Consider the following 22,047-nt stretch of genomic DNA (forward strand, 5'->3'; position numbering starts at 1 on the left):
TGTAGGTTTCCTGTACACTTTAGAACTGGGAGGAATCTCTTTGTACTTTACTTGGCATTACAAGGTCTTGGCCTGTGACCTGGGCTCTGGCTGCAGATCTTGCCTTGGGGTGGTGTATACACCAAAATGACCCAAGACTTTTTAAGAAACCAGGAACACGAAGGGAACTTAAAGGCCCCAGAAAATTCTTGGAGTAGAAACCGAACTGTGAATTGTGGTGTTTTTTGTTTGTTTGTTTGTTTGTGTGGTGGTGTTGTTTTTGTTTTGTTGGTGACAACTGATGCCAAATGCGGAGGATACAGTAATTGTGTGATCTGTGCAAAAAGGAAAATGGGAAATACTGAGAAGTGCATGGGAGAGGGGGCAGAAGGAATTTCAGCATAACCAGAGAAAAGCCTGTAGTGCCATGCTTGAGAGAGGGAGCTTTCACATACGATATTGGCTGAAACAGTAGGAACTGTGAACGGAAATTTCTGGGGTTTGAGCCTTGTTCTGTTCAGCGGTGCAGGACTTCATAAATTCTTGTATTCAAAGAGAATAGATCAAGTAAATACCTAAATATCTTGCCAGTTTTGTGTAAATAATAAGTTGATCTCCTGAAATTGGTCAAAACGGATAAAATATGATCCTGTGTTATACATATGGCAAACCTGTATCTAGCATTCATTGAAAACCTGTAAATGTTATCCACTTTCCATTAAATCATAATCTTTGAAAAGTTACAGATAATGGAAATACTTGCATAGTGTTTCTTCTATGAACATAGGAAAAGAAGGGCTTAATTACTTAAGACAGCTTTGCTTGGCTACACTCTTTTCCCCCCTTTTCTAACACAGTTTACAGATGTGTCTAGTGCTCTATATGGTGGGTTAATTTCTATGTTTCAGTCTATTAAAACAACTTTAACATTTTAATATTCTTTCAGTATTGGCTGATGTTATGAGAAGAGTAAGATCTGCAGTCTGTACAAATTGAGAAGTGCCCCTGTTCTGAGTTTTTTCAGCATATTTTAAAGGTGATGCCCTCCAGAGTACTGAAGATTTAATTGTGTCTTGGTTACAAGCGTGTTTAAGGCTTAGACAAAAGAGCCTGTCATTGCTGTAGCTGTCAAGGTGCCAACATCTTCAAGATAAAAGCATTCCTTTTTTTTTTTTTTTTTCTTGTTGCCTAATAAGCAGGACTGGATCCAATGCATGCTGGCCACTGCATGTCACTGCTGCGTGCTAGATTTAAAATGTTGTTTAGTCATCATGGTACTCTGTAAGTATGAATGTCAGCAAAACTGAAGTGTGCAGGGTTTATCTGAACACTTAGGAACCTATGGTTAATAGAAAAAGATAATGAAGAATTGTACAGTGAAGATAATTTTCTTGATAGATTTCTAACATTTACCTTTCTAACATCCCCACTTGTTGGGGTGCTTGAATTCTTAACTGGTGTTTATTCTAGGAGAATAATGCATTGTATGTAGCTTTGCTCTTTTGAAACAAGAACTAGATTGTTGAATATCATTGTCACTGGCTATTATAATAGCTAAAACTGGTAAACTATGAGGAATGTTTTAAGATGCCAAGTAAGGAGTAGTACTCAAATTAAAACTTAAAACTTTTTAAATTTGTTGGTCTGATCTGGAAGCAGCCCTATGAGAATGCAGTACAATCATTTTCTAGTGTGTTCTGTTCATTAAAATTCAGGAGGCATTTTCCTGTTCCCTGGCTTAACTGAAGTTTTTGCTGTGCTTTTGTTCCGTATCTGAATAGATGTTGTTGGGAGCCAAAGTGTAAGGGAGAACTTTTCAAAGACGGCATGACTCACTGAGCGGTGAATATCCCAAAGTGCACAGGCAGCTGTGTGCACAGGGCTGTTCTAAACTGACAGTTAACTTTCCTGTTGAAGGTAAGCATGAAGGTTTTTAACTGTTGAAAAATCTGCAATAACTTAGTTCTAATATAAGGTCCTCCTTGAGGTATTTGAACAGATTGGCAAGCAGTGAGGTGAACAAAAAAGGACTAAGTGAACAAGAGAAATGGTTGTTTCTGGGTAAATCAGTTCGCTGTAGTTGAGTTATTGTGAGTATCTGAAGCCTGTCATTTTGGATACCTGATAAGAAATATTAAAATCTAATGAAACTTAATTTCTAAACATGTTTAAAAATCTTTTCTATTCCAGAGTTTAAAAAAAAAGGAAAAAAGAAAGCTTTGGTTATAGAGTTACTCCCAAACTAAACACTCCAAAAATGGTTTTTAGCTCTTGAAATAAAAGTCTATTGAGGTATCATACACAATCTTTCATTTTCTTGGTATTTATACTGTATTACTGTGAACTGTGGCTATAGGATGTATTTTACGTATTGTATGCAAGTTGTTAGAATGCTTACATATTTTTAAATATAAATACAGCTCATTACTGAATATTGCTTTCATGTATTTTACCTTAAATAGACAAGAACCTAGTTGGGCACTGATCTGAATATGTGAAGGAGCTAAGTGATACTTTTGGTGTTTCTTCATTATATTGCATTTCCGTTATTATTCTTTCATTGCTTTTGTGAAGTGTTATGACCAGGGAAGAAGGTTACAGAGAAGAATTTAGCTATGACAGGATGCCAACTTTGGAGCGGGGAAAACAAGAGAATGGAAATTATATACCAGATATCAAATCCAGTGACCTCCAGCTATCAAAGAGGCTGCATCCTTGCTTTAGTTACAGAAGATGGATCTTTTCTTTACTGATGGGAGTAAGTACTTTAAATGATACGCAATTTAAAAGTGTAGGTGAGGTCTCAGTGCCCAGTAATCTGTTCAGTTTCACATCATTTTGAGACTCAGAATTTCATCACTGATCATACTGAGTATAAATATTTGTACAGAAAGGGATGTATTTAGCAAATTTAGAATGTAATACTTAATTGACTGATGGTATTCTTTGCATAATTCTACACTAATCAAAGATGCCATATGAAGGCTGATTTTTATCTTTAATACTAATCATATAGCATAAACAGACAGTAAGAGTGGTAGTGGTAAATATCAACCCATATGTATGTATAAGCAGTGCCTTTTGGTAAAGGATGTAAAGTATTCTGATCACATGCATGCTTTTAACATATTTTTAACTGTAAAAAGTACTTGCCATTATAGCATTTTGGCATTAAAAACATATGTGGTACTTAATTGCCACATTCATCTTTCATGGTTCAATAGTCATGTAGTTACTTGGTAGAATCTTTCTTCATGTAGTGAGGTGTATACTTGTGTTTCTTAGATGAACATCACAATGATTTGAATTTTTGTGTAACTACTAGAACCACAGGACTCTGATCTGGCATGTACGTCATATGCTGCTATTATGTTCTGAACCATGTTAATTAAAGGTCATTATAGCAATTAGAATTTGACCTTTTTCTATCAGCTTGTGTGTTTTGAAGAGCTAAAAATGTTTCACTGTTTATACAGTAAATACGTGGTTTTGAACAGTGAAGTATTGCCTTATTTTCATGGAAACAGATGAACACTTTTTCCTTTCTGACTGTCTGCAGAACTTGGATTTCATTTTAGATGTACTGTTACATAAAAAGAGAACAAAGGAAGAGATGGCTTTCTTTGCATTAAATTTTCTCAAACGTAATTGTCTAAAAGGACAACTATCTATAATTAGATTTTGCTTTTTACAAAGTTGTTGTGAATGCTCCCAGGTAGTTATGTTTAATGATCATTTGCTGAAGTCATATCATGAAGAAGCATGAATTTTATGGATAAATGAAAATGCCTTTTTATTAATAAAGTAATCAAATAAATTCCAATTAGATTTTTCTCCCAAGTATTACAGTGATTAATCTCAACTCTTCTGAAAGACAGTGTCCCCTGAGGAAAGTCCATATGCTGAGCAACATAAGTTGTAGTGAACAGAACTGTCTAGTTCAGTGAGCAGTTGCAAACTGCGGGGTAACTTCACAGTGGCTGCTGGTATGGGCTGTTCTTGTGCAGGATCAATTCAATGTTTCAAGCACAATTTCAGGTTGTGTTCTATAAATACTGTTCTTCTGTCTGCTGGAATTCTCTGTGTGTGTGCTTATACACACACTATCCTTATTTTCTGTCATTATTGACAAGGACTTTTGAAAGACACCCATAATTTTGTAACATGAAAAAAAACAGCTGAATAAAACCAAAGAGCTATTCTGTGTTTCATCTTCTCCAGCCCTTTCAAAGAAATGCTTGCTCAGAGTAACAACAAGCAAAAAGAAAAAATGTTAGTAATAGAACGCACTAATCATTTATTGCTGAGAGTGTAACTGTGATAACTATGAAACAAACTGAATAGTTGGCAAGGGAACACAAGGAATTGAACACAAGGCTGGACCACTGGACCAAAGCAGGAGGAGAATTTGGAGGGAGGCAGGGACGCAGATGGAAGAATCTTCATCAAGGTATCGGAACATTGTTTTTGTCCCCGTGTTCTTGTTGGTAACTGCCCAGCTGCCCATGTGCATAATGCACGTTGGTGGAGCCAAGCAGAGGATGCGAAGTGGAGGCTTAGCTGAGGTTTCTGAAACTTATTTACCACTGAACACTGCAGTTACCTTTTGAGCATTTTATTAGGTATTTGCCAAGTCAGGGCACAGTGCTTGATTCAAACATGCCTTAAGTCTTGATAACCAGCAGAATATAATCTTCACAACTTGGCATGTTTTGATATTTTTCTTCAAAATTTTTCACACAAAGACTACATTATTAAATGTTCATCAGTAGCTTAATTTGAAAGGAGTTACTGATTTCCATCTGAATAGTTGCTTTTTAAAGAATGACATTATTTGTATTAATTTATCTTATTTGTTGCTTTGCAGAGTTGCCTCCTTATTACCTCGGGATTTTCATTATATCTGGGAAATATTTTTCCATCTGAAATGGATTATTTACGTTGTGCAGCAGGTTCAGTAAGCATTCTTAATTATTTGCTGTGGCTGTTTGACAGCAAAATCAATAGTAAATAACTTTTGCCTTTTATTCTGTCTTTACTACTAACTTTCTTAATGGAAGATTTAATCCTTTTTAACAGTTCATTAAATGGGTTTTCATTCCATGGTTAAGGGCGTAATGGTTGTCATAAAGACAACTGGTTTGTGCCGCCATTTTTGTTAGCCAGCTCACCACTGGCATGCAGTAGTTACCTGCACGAACAATTTTTTCTCTGCTTGACTTTAAGAAAATTTGCCTTGTTACTTATTTGGGGAATTTCCTGGCTAAATGCTATCAAAATGCATTTGAGGCTGTATTTCAAAGTATTACTTTTTAGATTTATTTTGCCATAATATCTGAGTACTGAAGCAGGTTAAAGTTCTCTTGAGTATTATTCTAGTAGTAGAAAATGTGTTAAAGATGTCTGACAGTTTCCAAAGTCCACTATTTTTTACTGCATTTTTAGAGACTTATATTTTTTTTACTATATTACAAATGCTTAATCTACACTTTAGATCTGTGTGCATAAGATGGGTCTGATTTACTTGCTTCCTTCATGGCAGAATTCTGTCATTGTTACTTTCGCAGCTTGGCTTACAGATTTGTTTTAAGATAGATGCAAGACTAATGCTTTACTTTAAACAAAAAAGTCCCACGTGTTGCTCAGTGAATGAGTTGTTGCTTATGTTTCTGCTAGAGGTGTTAGAATTAAGTTGAAGCAGTTTTTGAAGTTAGTATCTTCACTAATGTGATATTCTCTGCAACATTAGTGTTGGTTACTGAGCTGTCTCCTTTTCTGCCCCAAATCTTGTCTCTTTGAACTTTGCATTTCTTGAGACTTTCCAGAGATCTGGTAGATGCAGAAGGTGATCATATTGTGTTTGAAAGGCTTGCTGTGGGTAAAGGTGTGTGTATTTGGGTGTCTGTATGTGAGCAAGCTGTTACAGCTCCTATTACAGATCAAGGAGTCAGTATAGTTGGAAGAGCCTGGGAAACTCTATGGCCAACTGATCACTAAGTGTCTGGTTTGGCATGAGCTGAATTGCTCTCTAGACTTTTTTGACCATTTTTAGTTGTAGGATTCAGTTGCCTGAACACAGTCATGTAGTGTTCCAGAGACTCCAGGGAACCTGTTAAATACAGGTCATTTAGGTGTTAAGGATGTAGTGCCAAGGATTTTACATGTTGATATCAATCTAGTTACAGTGGTCCCATTGTTAAGCCATCAGTGCTTAGATGTGTGAAAAGATAATTAGTGAGGAATTGAAGCATTTGTTACATGATTCATTATTTAGCATGGAAACATTTAATAATTTTTGTTGAATATATTTTTATTTTTCTCATTAGTGTGCTGTGAAACAGAGTTGGATCTGTAATGGTACCATATCTATTGTGGTGGGGAACAGCTAAGGGATAGAGAAATAGCTTTGTGGAACTTTTCACTTATGCATGATTTTTTCCATTTAGCTCTGCCTGTAAGTATAGAAGCACAGCTCCTAGTGAACATAGTGAGGGTCCCAGACACAATTCTTAAAGTCTGATTTGACTCAACAGATTAGTTTTCACAAAGTTCTTCAGAACTGTGTTGTGACTGGACAAATTTTAGCTTACACAACCATGACTTGTCTGTGTTTTTCTGCTCAAGGATCACAGGCCTTCTAGAGTTAATTTAAACTAATAAGAGCCATGAAGTGCCTCATAAATGACTTTGTTTCTTTACTTAGCACATTGTGCTGGGTAGCTAGTCAAAACTGAGGGATATGGAAGGCACATTTAAACCTCTTCTAATCTTGTAATTAATCAGCTGAGACAAGAGTGACAGACTTTCCTCAGGGTTTCTAGTCTTCTGTTTGTCCAAGTTAACTGGAATATGAATTCAAGACCAAATAAAATCCATGTACAGAAATATATTTAAAATTCTATGTGCAGAATATCCCACTAGTCTTCTCTTTTAATTTTCCCAGTGTATTCCTTCAGCAGTTGTGAGCTTTGCTATAGCAAGGAATAAGATTAACGTGGTAAGTATAAGATTTTTACTGGTAATTATATATATATATATGAATGATATACATATATATATACACATATATATATATATATGAATTTCCCTTCCCCCCACACTGTGGTTAAGCTAAGAGAAAAACCCCTTCTGAAACTGTTTTTCAGATACCAGATTTTCAAATTCTGTTTGTCTCTACATTTGCTGTTACAACAACGTGTTTAATTTGGTTTGGATGCAAACTTGTCCTCAATCCATCAGCTATAAATGTAAGTTACTAAAATAGTTACTAATTAATGCTACGTTTATCTTTGTTAAAAGAAAAGAAAGGGGGATGAGGTGGGTGGAGGTCATGTGTAATGACATGGTTGTCAATACTCTCGTATTTTTACTTAGTTTGTGAGGAGAGATCAGTAACTTTATTTTTCTGAGTAAGAAAAGACTGAAAAATTTACATTGGAGACGGAAACTCATGTGGCTAAAAGATACATACATGGTACAGCTAACTTTGAGGAGATTAATATGGAAATTACTTTCTTCTTGTATTCAAAGTTCAAAATTATGAATTAGATTTTAAATGTGATTCAGTTTGATCAACTGACTGTTTATTTTTCCATTGACTGTAGCAACTTCTTTTTTTTTTTTTTTTTGAAAAAGCAGGGTCAGAAGAGAAAACTGAAAATGAATTAGCAGGTCATCTGTAGATTAGCAATTTTTTAGGGTTGAATTGTACTGAAATGAGAAGGTGTCCCAAACAGTGCTACTTCTAGGACATTTAATCATCAGGTTAAGTATAATCCTTTCCTGAGTCTTCTTTAATGGATAGTTGTCGAGGTTTTGATTGCGGGTTGACAATAAAACTGTGGCAGATGTATTGTTAGCCCCCTCTCCCTCCCCTTCCCTCTTTAGCCCCTTCCTCTCCTCCCTTCCCACTAAGGACAGCCAATCGGGAGGGAAAGAAGGACAGAGAGAAGAGAGTCGGAAAAATGAAAAATGTTTTACTAATGCTACTGATAAAATAGAGGAAAATAATACAAAATATACAAAACCAATCTTGAGAGTCCCGGCAGCTGCGCTGGCAGATTGTAGGGCTGACACCCGAAGTCATGGACTGGACTCTGCAGCCAACCGGAACTGGATTCGGTCTGTCACTAGGCCTAAGTTTGCAGGGACGACTAGCAAGGTCCTCTCCTAATGTCGGCCGTAAGGAAAAGGGAACGAGATCCTTGTGATCTCCCACTTTTATATGAAGTATTCAAGTGAATGGGATGTTATACTCCGTTGGTCAGTTTCTGGTCACCTGTTTCTCATTGCCCCTCTCACGAGATGTACATCCATCCTTATCAGTCCAGCGACCTTGCATACTATTGCACATAGCAATGTCTACCAAAACATTTATCTGTTTTTTTCAGGAAAATGCCGCTAATATGAAGGGTTTAGCTGACAGGCAAAAAAAAATGAGAAACTTGTTTTTAACAAGAACAGAACAATAGTTTTGCTTGTGAGACCACCAGGAAGGAAACTTTCAATGAACATTTTTCTTATACATCATCACCAAAGAGAATGCAGCAGTTATGTAATTTGAAGCACACGTATTTCATGCTGGGAAAAATTCACTGGGTTTGAGTCACAACCTTTTAACATCTGTCTTTGGTAGTCTGAGCCAAACAGTAGAACTGTAGGGTGGTTTTATGTTTTTTTGCTACAGTAAAATGTTTTGAAACCTCGATACTACAGAATATTACATGAATGAGTAAATAACATAGTGATAGGTATTATTGTTGCCATTGATGAATAATTGTAATAGACTATCACTCAATACAACTACATCATACATTTCCTATAAAGGTTAATGACTACTCTCGTGCTGTTGTTGAGTTCTTCTCCCGCTATCACATCAGCTGCTGTCATACTAAGAGCTCAGCAGCAATAATGACTCCTTATAGAGCAGATCTGAATTAGTAACAAAAGACTTCTCTAATAGAAAAACAGTGCAGAAGCTTGAGTTTGTTTTGGAGTTATCTGTACTATTTTTGTAATATCTGGAGCTCCAGATTTCACAGATGTTGAACTTTTAAATTAATTGTGTTTACTTCCCCTTAGGAAGTGCCAACACTTGCAAATCTGCTTTCTAAATTCAGTAACTAAGTCTAACTTCACATTTCTGTGCAGCTGGCCCAATTTTCAGAGAGATGCAGTACCGCAGTAAGTCAGAACAGTGGAGATTTAGCACTCTGGACAGTCAAATTCAAGCAATAGTGGCTTTAGATGTGGGCAGTTTTGTGTTTGGTGGGACTTCATGCCTCCCTCGGTTCTGTGTGTATCTCAGAGCAGTTTACACCAGTCAATTCTTCTCACAGCCTTTGCAAGGTATTTGCTAGTGTAGCAGTTTCCTCATGTGTTTGCCCCTTCAATGTCTTGGGCTATTGGGGCTGAATGAATTATATACCATATATGCCTTTTCCCTTCCTTTCTTGGTAGTGAGTTTGAATATTAGAAACCAGTCCAAGCATTCTGAGAGAAAACAGCAGAGAAGTCTTACTGGAGACTGCCTGTCACTTTACATTCCCCTCCCCTGGTAGACAGGATCACAGTGCTGTCGGGACACTGGAAGGCTATGTCTGTTATTAAATATTAACAGCGTTTGTATTTTTAAGCCAGATAAAACCATTTGGAAAAAAATGTTATATTAGACTAGAAAAGGATGTGATAAACATTAGCTTTGTAACAAAGCAAATTTGCTCTTTGGCAAATGTTAGTTATCCACAATAATATCCACAAGACATCCTTGGTTGTGTGGTTTTAATTATTTTCACTTGTCTATTGCATGTCCATATGGTGTTGTTGATGACTGAATAAAGATAAGTCAGGATAACTGTGCGCAGAGTTGGCTCTGAAGCTGTTTTGAGTTTCTGTCTCAGGAGTTATTCATGATGCTGACTTGCTCTCCTCTTTGAAGGGCACTGTTTCAGTGAGACAGTCTCGCTGTTTGGCAACTTGCTGCCAGCTGTTTTCCATTATCCATGTGGTACAAAGAAAATGTAGAATACCATCTCTTTAACTGTTCTTTCATCATCATATTTATTTTCCTGCCCCATGGGAAACTGCACAAGAAAAAAATACTTGGTCTGATGCAAAATCACTGCTAGAAGTTTAAAAGCAATAAGACTCGTGAGAAGGATAAGTTTATCCAGTTAAGACAGTTCATATTTAACCACCCTCCCACTCCCACCTTATAAAGGACTCGGGTAATTCTTCATTACTCTTACTCATGTTGCTGGATAACTCTGCAAAATGACATTAGATAGATAAATGGAATGCAAGATACAAGCAGTGTCCTAGACTGTGATTATGTGACGCCACTGCAGTAGCGTGCAGGTCTGTAGTTGGTGTATTATCAGCATGAAGGATGCGATGTATAAGCGATGCATACTGCCACTGCTGCCACTTTGTTCCTTCCTAGCTCTCGGAGTAAGAAGCCTGAAAAACAAAAATGGAACCTTGTGCTTGTGGGCCACTGAAACTGAAAGGGTGCAGATCTTGAACAGGGTTCAAGTTATCTCCAAATTGAGTACATACATTTATTGTCTCCTTGTGAGTTTAGTGTCTGTACCTCTGTTATAGTTGAGATGATCCAGTGACTGGGACCCTGCGCTACAATCTTGTTTGCCTCAGGCAGGATTCCACGGCCTGAACTTAGACATCTCCTATTTTAAATGTTCTGTGAGATATTCTACCTGACTGCTGCGTCTACTCTGATGGGTGAAAGTCTCCTGTCGGTCCTGTGTCATACACCCCATTTGTGCAGGCACACTCAGCATGCTTGGATAGTTCAAATGGCACTGGCAGCCAGTATGATTGAACCCTACCTCTAGCAAGTGGCTGGCCCTGTAGCTTTTGGGGTTCTCTCTCTTTTCTGTATAGATGAGGTCTCCGCTGACAGTAGTGGAAGCCTCGACAACAAAGGTGTACACACATACTGGAGTGTAGATGCTTGAATTCATTGCCTAACTATAAGCGTGCATCTCCATGAGGTGTGTGCTGGCTTGTCTTGTCCTGCTCCAGCTGCTCATCCAAGAAGGCATCAGCCTCCTTTAGGTTCTCTGTCATTATTTGTCAGACCTGTGCAGATGTCTGGAAATATCTGTAGGATATCTTAAATCATGTTAAAAGTATGCATTGAAGCAACTATATTGATCTTTAAATTATTTAATCTTGAAATAAATTCAATCCTTTCATACAGCTTCAGTGAACCATGTTTTTAATACCCGGTGCAGGTTCAGGGCAAATTGGATTGAGGTTGTGCTAATCTACTAATTTCTGCCCAGTTGCACTTGTGTGTTCCTTAGTTATGGAAGAAAATTAGGGACACAGTTTACTTGGTTCTCTGCATTGGGTGATAGATTTTATGTACAGTGGTAGTTGTAGAGAGAATTTTCTTCAGTACCTAGAAATCTAATATGGAATTTCCCATAGTTACAGGTGGTATAAAAAGGTACTTACTTGTAACTTTAGCTGTATTTCTGTTTAAAAAATAATGAAACTACTCAAACTCTAAAACTGGAAATGAGATATTTTTATTTTGGTCTAGCAGTGTTGAACTAATTTTGGGGGTGGAAGGCTCTATCTGGTGTTCCAGATGTGTCATATAAAAAAATACTGAAAATATTAATATTAAATTAAAATCTAATTTATTTACTGTTACTTTTTCAATTTATTTTATTTACTTCTTGTAAGTGACGCTAAATCAGCTAGTCCATCAGTGTAGTTACAGTGCTTCTGGACACAAACTTGTCTGTCTACTTGGCACTGCACTGTGTAGTGTGGCCTTGGCAGCCCACATCAGTACCAGCGCTGTGTGTCAAAACACATCACCTGGACAAGCTCGAAAATTGGGCCCATGTGAACCTCATGAGGTTCAGCAAGACCAAATGCAAGGTCCTGCACGTGGGTCGGGGCAGCCCCCAGTATCAACACAGGCTGTGGCATGAAGGAGTTGAGAACAGCCCTGTGGAGGAGGATTTAGGGGTACTGCTGTACAGAAGATTGGACATGAGGCAGCAACGCATGCTCACAGCCCAGAAGGCCAATCGTATCTTGGGCTGCATCAAAAGGAGCGTGGCTAGGGAGGTGATTCTGCCCCTGTACTCTACTCTGGTGAGACCCCACCTGCAGTCCTGTGTCCTGCTCTGGGGCCCTCAGTACGGGAAAGACATGGACCTGTTGGAGAGGGTACAGAGGAGGCCACCAAAGTGATCAGAGGGTTGGAACAGCTCTCCTATGAGGACAGGCTGAGAGAGTTGGGGTTGTTCAGCTTGGAGAAGGCTCCAGGGAGACCTTATTGCAGCCTATAAGAAAAATGGGGACAGACTTTTTAGCAGGGCCTGTTACGACAGGACAAGGGTTAATGGTTTTAAACTAGAAGAGGGGAGATTCAGGCTAGATATGAGGCAGAAGTAAGGCTGGAATAAATTGTTCTGCAGGCCACATGTTTGACACCTCTTCTTTTGGCAAATAATGTCTTTATTCTTCATGCTAGCACTTTCCCTGGAAGCTTACTACTATGTTTATTGCTGTCTGTGGCTCTAGTACAACTGTTGTGTACTGCAAGGCACATAGTTCTGATTGTGATTTCCTGGGGAGGATGAGTTTCTCTACCCAAAAATGCCTCTCAAATCTGCCACTTATGATCTTTTTCAAAATACGTGTCCTGTAAGATACGTGGAAGAGAAAAACTGAGACTTTATTATCTACAAAGCAAGTCTGACATGAAGGAACAGTATATTTCTGTTCTAAGTCATTGAACAATGGTTTGCTATAATTGTATAGGTTCTGAATGGAGTCAGTTCTCCCTAAACTTCTGGAACTTGGCCCAATGACCTGACCTAACCACCAGATATTTTCTTGGGCTGCCAGTGGAAGAACATGGTACTTCTGAAGACAAGAGAGGGAGATCCACTCTGCCTAACTTGTGTGCCTCTAAAAAATGATGTGGCCCATGTAGACTAGTTGTCTATGACTTTTTGTGAGCTAATAAAGAACCAAAGAGAAATGTTAAGTATTACACTCACTTATTTGTGTCTTGAAGATGAGCAATGGCAGGACGAATGGCAGAATCCATGGTCTTGGGCTTTAATGTAGTCTGTTATACCTGCAAGATCTGTGAAACCACAAAAAATGTTCATCAATGCTCTGCTGGCACTTGGTAGAGCAGAGAACTTGCATTCTTGGCCCAGTTCTTTGGAGTGTGTTTTCATTCAGCATTAGATATTGCATCACACTGTTTGGATTGCAGCACAGGGGTTGCGAGCCTGTGACCCTCCTTCCCCCCACAGCAGATTGCCTTAGCCCCTGGGCTGGCCACGCTTGCTCTTGTTTGTCCTTGTTCTGTTTCTGTGAATCTTCCATGATTTGCTGCAGTATTCTGGTTTCACATGGGAGGTCCTGCAAAATGCAGATGTACACAGCAATCACCCTTTGTCATTAACTGCTCTTCTGGAGGACAGAGAGAAAATCTTCACACAGAATATTCCCATAAGTGAAAAAAAAGTTTTGTTCTTAGGTTAGGCACTCTGGGTATTATATAGGCAGCTAAGTGTTGTCCTAGAGATTCATCAAGAAACAAGAAAATGGTTAACAAACTATCTGATTCCTTTGTGACATCTAAATGTCACAGAAAATAGACAGACTGGTGGATCCTGCTAGATCCCTCCCCTCCTTTATTTTTAGTATGGAAGATGTAACTCATTTATGTCTGGGATTTTACTGACAGATAAATTTCAACTTGATTCTCCTTATTCTGCTGGAAATCTTCATGGCAACCACTGTGATCATTTCAGCCAGGTCTACTGAAGACTGCTGTACAGGAAAGAAAGTAGGTACCTTTAAGGATTTAAAATGTCTCTTTTTTTGTGTTAAAAATATTAGATTTTTTCCCAGTATCATGTACATTGAAAAGTTACTGGCATCTCCAGTATATAATTTCATATTACATGGTAAAACTGGATTTGAACAATAAATAAAAGTATCATAGTAAGCAGTAGTAACCTCTTCTGTCTTTGAGAGTGCAGTGGGCGCTCTGCAAAATGACCTGTTGCAATTGTACAGGGCAGGGTTACTTCAATATCTTATGAACAGGCATGGAAAATGTTTTATTTCTGTTTTGTAGAACAAAACTTCATGATGTATGAAACATTAGAATACTATGACTTTGTGTGTATGCGAGCAATGCCTTTTGAAGCCTGAGGGGCAGAAAATGTTTGTCATGTATGCCAGTTTGGTAGTACCTGGGCAATGAATGCTGGCCTCAGGATTTGGAGCTATAGATAAAATTTTATTTAATTACAAATGCGCACCCAAACCCCACCCTCATTTTCCTACAACAGTACGTCTTTCAGTTAATAATGAAGCAGATGTGCTGTGTCATTCTGTGTTACAGTGGGAGTATTGCTTGCCAGGTAAAGTCATGTAGTGTACTGTCCTCCTTCAGTTACTCTTTAGCCACATCAGTAAAATCTGAAGGCTCAGGAAGAAAGTATGGGTTTTGAAGGTGGAAAGGGGAGACAAGATGACACTATTTCGTTGTTCAGCTGTGATTGCATAACAGCTTATCTGGGACTGCCCCATTTGTTATTAATGTGATTGATGTGGTCTGACACTGGCAAACACCATGATGTTTCACTGTCAGCGCTGATGGGCTAACCAGACATTGCGTGCCACTGTTAAGATCTGTAGCAGGCTGTATGGGATATTAGAAATAAATGTGTTGCTTTGTGTATGTTTTTGATCATGATTTTTTTGTTCCTCTCTAGAATACTGCATATGACAATACCATCATTTTGAGCAATGTCAGCTTTCCTACTCGAATTCTGAAGTCATATTCAGTAAGAAAAGCGTTGTTTTCTTTCATTAAATCAATTTGTTCTTTCATCTTTCTAAGAGCTAAGCTTCTTTAAAGCCAGAAAGAGATCAGTATAGCTGAAAAAATAAAGACAGAAGTAAGACATATCTTAAAATGTTTCCTTTTAGAATATTGCAAAATAAATGAGAACTGCCATGTATAAGAGGAGGGAGACTACTTAATGACGTAAGGATAAATAGTATAAACTGAACTGTTGTTCAGTGGAGCTAATAAATGAGAGCAGAAATATGTATAATGAAGCTGATCTTGTTTTTGCTTAAACCAGCTGGAGTTTTGCCAGATTTTAGATCTGAAAAACACTGACTTCATGTATAGCTAATAGTCTAAATTCCTTTTTTTTTTTTTCCCCATTGAATTCCTTTATATATGCAAATAGGAAATTTGGTGTTCAGATGCACTGCTAATAATTTGTGTGCTCTTCTTTTTTTTTAGGTAGTTGAGGTGATTATTGGAATTTCATCAGTATTTGGTGGAATAATTGCTTTGAATATGGATGTTCTAGTCTCAGGTCCATATCTTTCAGTAACATTCTTTTGGATCTTAGTTGCTGTAAGTAGTGCAAAGTTAAAGTATTCTTTTAAAACAATGTCTTTGATTTTTTTTTACATTTTTTTTCATTCTCCCCACCCCCTGCCCTGCAACTGGGATGTTTGTTTGGCCCTAATAGTAATTGGCAATTGCTTCAATATACTTAATGTGTTTATGCAATGTGCTTATTCTATTTTGATTTACAATACTTTAGTTATGATAAATTTTCAGTCCTCAGTTCAGTAAAATGGAAATGAGTAACTAAACAAGGGTATTAGACATGAAGTGTTCTGTCAAAGAAGTCCTAGGTTTTAGAATATTTCAGGCTGCAAAATAAAAAGTTGAGTTCAGTTTCAGTGTGGTAGAATCCTTAGAACATCACCTTTAGCCTGTCAGCCTTAACTGTGGTTGGTAACCCTTGTCACTAATAACAGCCTGTACCTTGGAGCGGTGGATTCATAAACCATGCTGTGCTAAGCTGCTTGCCATGGATTGAACCAGTTGAGAAAGAAGACAATGAACATTAGATTTACATATAGCTCCTATGTCTGGAAAATCTCTCAACATGAAGTGGAAAAAGATCCTAAACAAGTTTTTCAGTACTGAGAATTCACAAAGTTCAGTAGGGTTCATTAGGTTTTTATGTAGAAGTGTCAAGTTTTAAGGATAATCATATTTCAGTATATGTAGGCTTAATACATTATACTTATTAAATGCGAGTTAAATGGAGATTAGTTTTATCTCCATTTGACTAATTGATTCCTAATACTGTCATAATTAGTCTATGCAGTTTTACCTTTTCAGGAAATTTAGGATGTGCTCTGTGACTAATGAGAATCCCTGTAACTCAGTTATAATTTGGTTAGTTTTCAAGTAGGTAAATACTTATTTTGTTATGCTTCTTTTGTTTAGTGCTTTCCAAGTGCCATTGCAAGTCATGTAGCTGCTGAATATCCAAGTAAATGTTTGGTAAGTGTGTAAAGTTCTTGGATTTTGTCATTAGAGAGGAATAATGCTAGGGAAGCCTGCCCATGATAGTGGGCACTACTATATTTGCTCACCTGTTTTTAGTTACTTCTACAGAATGTGACAGAAGCATGTAGCACGAGTGTCAGCTGATGTTCCTGAAATGATATCCAGTAGGTCCTTTGGAGACTTAATTCGACCAATTCTAGAAAAGAATTCAAAGGATTGTTGTTTCTTTTTGTACTGGTTCCTTGGGAATGGATTGCTATAGGAAAATGACATACTTTCTACGGTGTGGCCAGAACTGCTTTCATGCTCCTGAGCTGAGGTCCTTCCTGTTCCTTTCATTATGAACTGTGGTTTCTGACAGAAACAAATTAGGTGTGCGGGCTGCACTGGACTTAGAGCTTATTTTAAATGAACTCCTCATCTGCATGACCAGAAATAAAGGACTAATATTCAGTAGAGTGCATTTACTCCTTGACTGTCCTAGGTGTGTAGTTAAGCCTCCTTAAAACATCTGTTCTAAGTTACAGTTGTGCAACCATATGTAAGTCAGTAATGACACATGATCACAACTGAAGTCAGAATTTGATCCTGTAGGATGATATTTGAACGAAAACTTAACTGTTATTTGATTGAAATAAATTTACCTCAAAGCACTCCAATTTATTTGCATAGTTATTTTAAGTCTGCAATATCTGCTATTGATTCTCATTGTTTCATACAAACTGAAGAATAAATGATACTTCTATACTGGTTCTCTAAATTGAGTATTGTTTTCTGTATCTGCATAAGAAAAGCGCTTTTAAAACCAAACAAAACCCCCATATTAAGTGGAAAAATAATTACAACACAACAATGTTTTGGCTAGGAAACTTGATTTATTCCAAGTTTGCCTCTGTATCTCCATGCAATGTGGGTGGCTCTCTATTTGTCTCATGTAATCTTACACAATTTTACACACTTTTGTTATGCTTACCTCAAGCAAGCTTACAAACCAAAGTGTTAACTTGCTTGTCTTCTTATTTAACATGTATTATCTGATTTTTTAGGTTGAGGTCCTGATTGCCATTAGCAGTGTTACCTCTCCTTTGTTGTTCACAGCTTCTGCCTACTTATCCTTCAGTATCATGCAAGTTGTTGACATCTTTAAAACGTATCCACCTGCTGTTAAAGTATGTATTTTTGTGCAACTGAAAAATTAACATCTACCTATTACAGTAGCAACGCAAGAATGAATTAGGAAGTATAAGAAGACAAATTGCTGTATTATAAAGATGGAATAAAATGTTATTGAAATGATCCAAAACCTCATATTTGACTAATGATATAATTTTTAGTATGTTAGAACAGTTGCCACACTGGAATTATAGTTTAAAAATCATGGGATATTATTCTAAAGAATCAGTAAAAATAGAATGTAATATGCCAGGCTCCTTGAGGTTTTGATGAATTTGGCATATATAAATTAAAGATTCTAGGTGTACTTGAAGAATACCTTTTCCTGTTTCTTAGAATGTCTACCAACAAATGGCATATTTGGATTGTAAACTTACTCTTGAATTCATTTGATTGGGTCAGAGAAGAAAAATGTTTGCAAATCTTAAAGCATTTCAATATGAAGTGTTGCCAGTGCATTGCTGAAGAGTTTTCTAGGGCTTTACTTTCAAAGTGTGTAGCAATCCATGATAATGTTCAAAGAACCGTTTATGGGTATTAAAACAGTTTGAATAAGAGTATTGACTCTTAGTATGCCCTAATCCTTAAGTAGTCTTGTAATTTTAGAAGAGAAGGAAAATATTTATCAAAATGGGATCTTAGGGACTGGAAAACCAGCTTTTAAGTATGTGATGCTGTTCTGATAGTGGAGGAGCATAGTGTGTTGTTAGACAAGTGGCCAAGGCTTACATGCTGTCTTTAAGCAGCTTCTCCTGTTGCACATGATGGAGAAAGAAGACTGGACTGTCTAGACGGTTGGTGTGACCCTGTAAAGCATTTCTTACATTCTTATCCTATTTTGTGTCTGGATGCAGCATGAGAGGGCTACTCCGCAAAGGGTGAACAATGGAACAGAAGGTGGCAGACAAGGGCAGAGACCTTGGCAAGGGGTGTAGTCCTGCAGTACCCACAAAAAGAAAAACAAGGCAGGTCCAACTGTGGTAACCAGGTTCAGCCAATAGTTCAGTGATGGCTGGACAAGTCCATAGTGGTGAGAGAGATCCAGGATGAGCCAGGAATTCAAGTCAGCAGGACAAGGTCAGAGCCAGCAAGGCATGGGGGCAGGCCCAGGCATGGCTGCGACATCGCTCAGGTCAGGACCAGCAGTGAGGTTCTATATTTTAGAGAATGGTTTCCTCAATTCTGTTCTATTTCTAGAGGAAAACATTTGGCAAATGAGCATTTTGTAAAAAATTCTTGATCTGTTCTACTTTGAACAAACTCAGACACTCATATTTTGATTGAAACTTCATGCTGAAATAAACTATAAATTGTAATTTGAGTTAAAAAATAAGATCTAGATAAAAATCTCAAGGGGTGAGTATGTCAGAAAATATTTTATTGGTAGTTAACAACATGTTTAATGTCTCTATTTTCAGCAATCTTATGATGTACTCCTGTTGCTTCTGATGTTGATGCTGCTAATTCAGGCATGCCTTACTCTTGGAACTGTAATACAGTGTGTAAATTACAAGACAAAAATGAAACTACAAGATTTGTCATGGACAGCATCACAGGTTAAAAAACAGGAATACAGAACACCAGAGGTATGTATTTATGCCCATTATAAAAGTTAAAAATCTCTATTTAAAAATATAATTTTATAATGTTTCACATTGCTTAATCTAGATCAGAATTAAAAACTGCTCTATAAAACTGTGAAGATGTTAGTACACTGGTGAATTTTGTAATAAATAGAAAATATTTTGCTGGTTAAATGATAATTGCGTTATGACAAACTCATTATCTGTAAATCTGTGATGAGTCCTGCTAAGAGAAAAACATTTGAAAGGTTAAAGCCCTGTTTTGTTCTTATTTCTAATGGATTTATCCCTTTCAATGTGAGCAGAAGTTTTAGGCTGTACAATGAGAGTACTTGTTACAGTTGTACCTTTTCCAAGGCCTGCTATGGGGCAGAGAATTTACTAAGTGGATTTAGTTCTCTTAAGTTCCCTAAACTGCAAAGTGGAAGAATGAAGAACCTGGAGTGCAGGAGCAGCAAAGGGCAGGTTGAGCGAGTGGCTGCCTGTGCTGGACAGTATGAAGTCGTGCGCAGAGGAGAGTGCCTGGAATCCCTGATCTCTCCGTGTCCTAACTAGTGGTACTTCAGGGACTGGGGAAACCCAGCTTTCTTCAGCCTGTGAAGGTTAAAATGACAACCACCTCCTAGCAGAGCAGTGTAGCCCTTTGGCCTTCCTCCCCTCTGCTGCAGAGAGCCAAACGCTGTGTCCTTAAAGATGGGGAGAGAGGAACTCACATTAGCTGTGTGGTTACTGCGTGGCCCAGCACAGAGTCCAGGGTTCAGTCTCTGCCGTGGAAGGAGCATCTGCATTGAAATAACACAGGATAGAAAGCATTGGGAGCAGGGTCTGACATTCAGTCAAGTCATTATACAGCTGGTGATAGAAAGTGGAAGCTGTGGGTTTGTGTCCCCTCAGGATGCTGAGGACATTTAGTGTACGTGGCTTATTTTCTGGATCTGTGTCCTGACAGTTATGTTCTATGTAAAAGATGAAGCACAGCAGCACTTCTGCTGCTGCAAGTCACATTTTGGAGCATATGTCATGGCATGCCTAAACAGATCTCTTCTGGGGTTTATTAGATTTATGTAAGTATACCTAGTTTGTGAGTCACTGGGAAATTAGGTGTGAGTTAAATGCTAAAAGGAACAGTTTGTCCAGAAAAACAATACCTTTTTGCTTACTTTTTAGTATTTAAACACAGGAATAACGTTACAGGTAAAGTTGTAGGTCCCCTTGGCTTCTCAGAAGTCTGTGTTTCTATGTAAGACCTTAGTTTGCTTGCATGTATGTAGATAAATCTTGCTTCACTGGCTTTGGGTTTAGAGATTTAGATGCTAGGGCCTTCAGTCACATTTTGTCAAAAATCTTTAAAAAATGTCCTAAGTAACATGTTTAAAACAGGAATTTGGGCATGTTTCTTTGACCCAATGTCTCAAGTATTTTACAATTTACACTATTATATTTTATATCATAGATGTATACAATATGCAAACTATACAATTTACAATGTATAGAATATTTTAATAGCTCAGACTGTATCTAGTCATCTTTACATTCTCCTAGCTTCTCTCAGATATTTATTTGCTTGAACTTCAGTTTTTAACCAAAGCATTGTTTGATGTTTCCATTTGTCTGAAATTTGTTTACTTTTAGGTTTCCAATAATACCTTAAAGGATTTTGACAAAGAGAAAGCCTGGAAAGCAGTTGTGGTGCAGATGGCTCAGTAATTTGGATTCTGCAAATACAGCCAGTACAGTACAATCCAACACAGTAAATCAACTGTTTGAATTAAGGCTTCAAAACTTTTCAGTTTATAAACAGCAAAATAGCCACAGCAGTAGGAGCCAAGGAATAACACAGTAAATAATGTGTCTTTCTAATAATTTTGAAATATATTGATAATATTTTTAACACATCTGTCTTTTCTGTTGGTATCTGTATTCTAGTGTTGCTTTAGAAGATACCTTTAGGAGAAAGGTATTGAGTCACATGGATTTATGCTGATAGCGAAGTAAAATATGACAATATGTAGTGGGCTTCGTATATTTGCAAGAGATTGTTATAACTGCAGTTATGCAGTCAATGTAACTGATAAATGCTTTTGTAAAGTTATGAGTACAAGTCATAATTGATATTTTTGCTTATACTTCACTTTTGTAGGAGTTGTAAAGTTGTTTTGCATCTCATTGCTTTTATGTAAATAAAAGTCTTTATTATGTGGAAACTCAATAATGTGGATTGACATTCTGATTGCAGACGTGAAAGCAGAGTATTCTTTCCCATTAAGCTTTCGTCTCTGGATTGTTAGAGGGGGAAGGGGCTTTATCTGAGTAGCCAGGCACAAAATCTACTAGTTGAAACAAAAAAAATAACAAACTGAAACAATCAGCCGAATAACAGGAGACACTACTGATATTAAAAGTTTTTTTACACATGTTAAAATGTATTTTTAGGTATTTTACTTTTCATTTATTTTCCTGACTGTCTTTAAAGCTGACAGAACCTAGTGCCCTTAAACAAGGGATATCCCCCGTACAGATTGCCTTTTCCTCCTAGCTGAATTATGTGTATGATCATGTAGATTTCAAACAGTATAAGAATTTTCATGTTAACAGGCTTTTTGGTGTAACCAGGAAGATTGCTGCTGACAAGCTGGTGGGTTTTTTATTGTTTTTCTGGTTTTGTTGTTTTACTGTTGGTTTTTGAAAGGTTCCAGACTATGAAGTTCATTCTTTTTTAATCTGAAGTAACCCAAAAAACATTTGTTTAGAGCATGGTGCAAAGCTTACCTCTTTGCTTTTGGGGAGGGGAAATAAAGAATTATAATGTTATGTACAGTATGGAAGCCTTCAGGTGTGCTATAAATAGCATGTTTTCTTTTGATTTTGGGACAGATGACAATTCTTATGGCATTTTAATACATAGAGAAT

At 37.4% G+C, this 22,047-nt stretch overlaps 1 protein-coding gene across 1 annotated transcript; it reads left to right on the top strand.

Moving 5' to 3' along the window:
* The first annotated feature begins 1,760 nt into the window (after positions 1 to 1,760).
* On the top strand, positions 1,761 to 21,349 carry MLC1 (modulator of VRAC current 1). The gene is made up of 12 exons (XM_065849039.2): positions 1,761 to 1,896; positions 2,554 to 2,737; positions 4,847 to 4,936; positions 6,923 to 6,976; positions 7,125 to 7,226; positions 13,730 to 13,831; positions 14,769 to 14,840; positions 15,311 to 15,427; positions 16,319 to 16,375; positions 17,428 to 17,550; positions 18,973 to 19,140; positions 20,770 to 21,349. The coding sequence occupies exons 2-12, from the start codon at positions 2,558 to 2,560 to the stop codon at positions 20,842 to 20,844; spliced, it is 1,140 nt and encodes a 379-aa protein (XP_065705111.1). The 5' UTR covers positions 1,761 to 1,896; positions 2,554 to 2,557; the 3' UTR covers positions 20,845 to 21,349.
* Positions 21,350 to 22,047: the final 698 nt, after the last annotated feature.

Source organism: Patagioenas fasciata, chromosome 1 (assembly GCF_037038585.1).
Source record: "Patagioenas fasciata isolate bPatFas1 chromosome 1, bPatFas1.hap1, whole genome shotgun sequence".
Lineage (NCBI taxonomy): Eukaryota > Metazoa > Chordata > Aves > Columbiformes > Columbidae > Patagioenas > Patagioenas fasciata.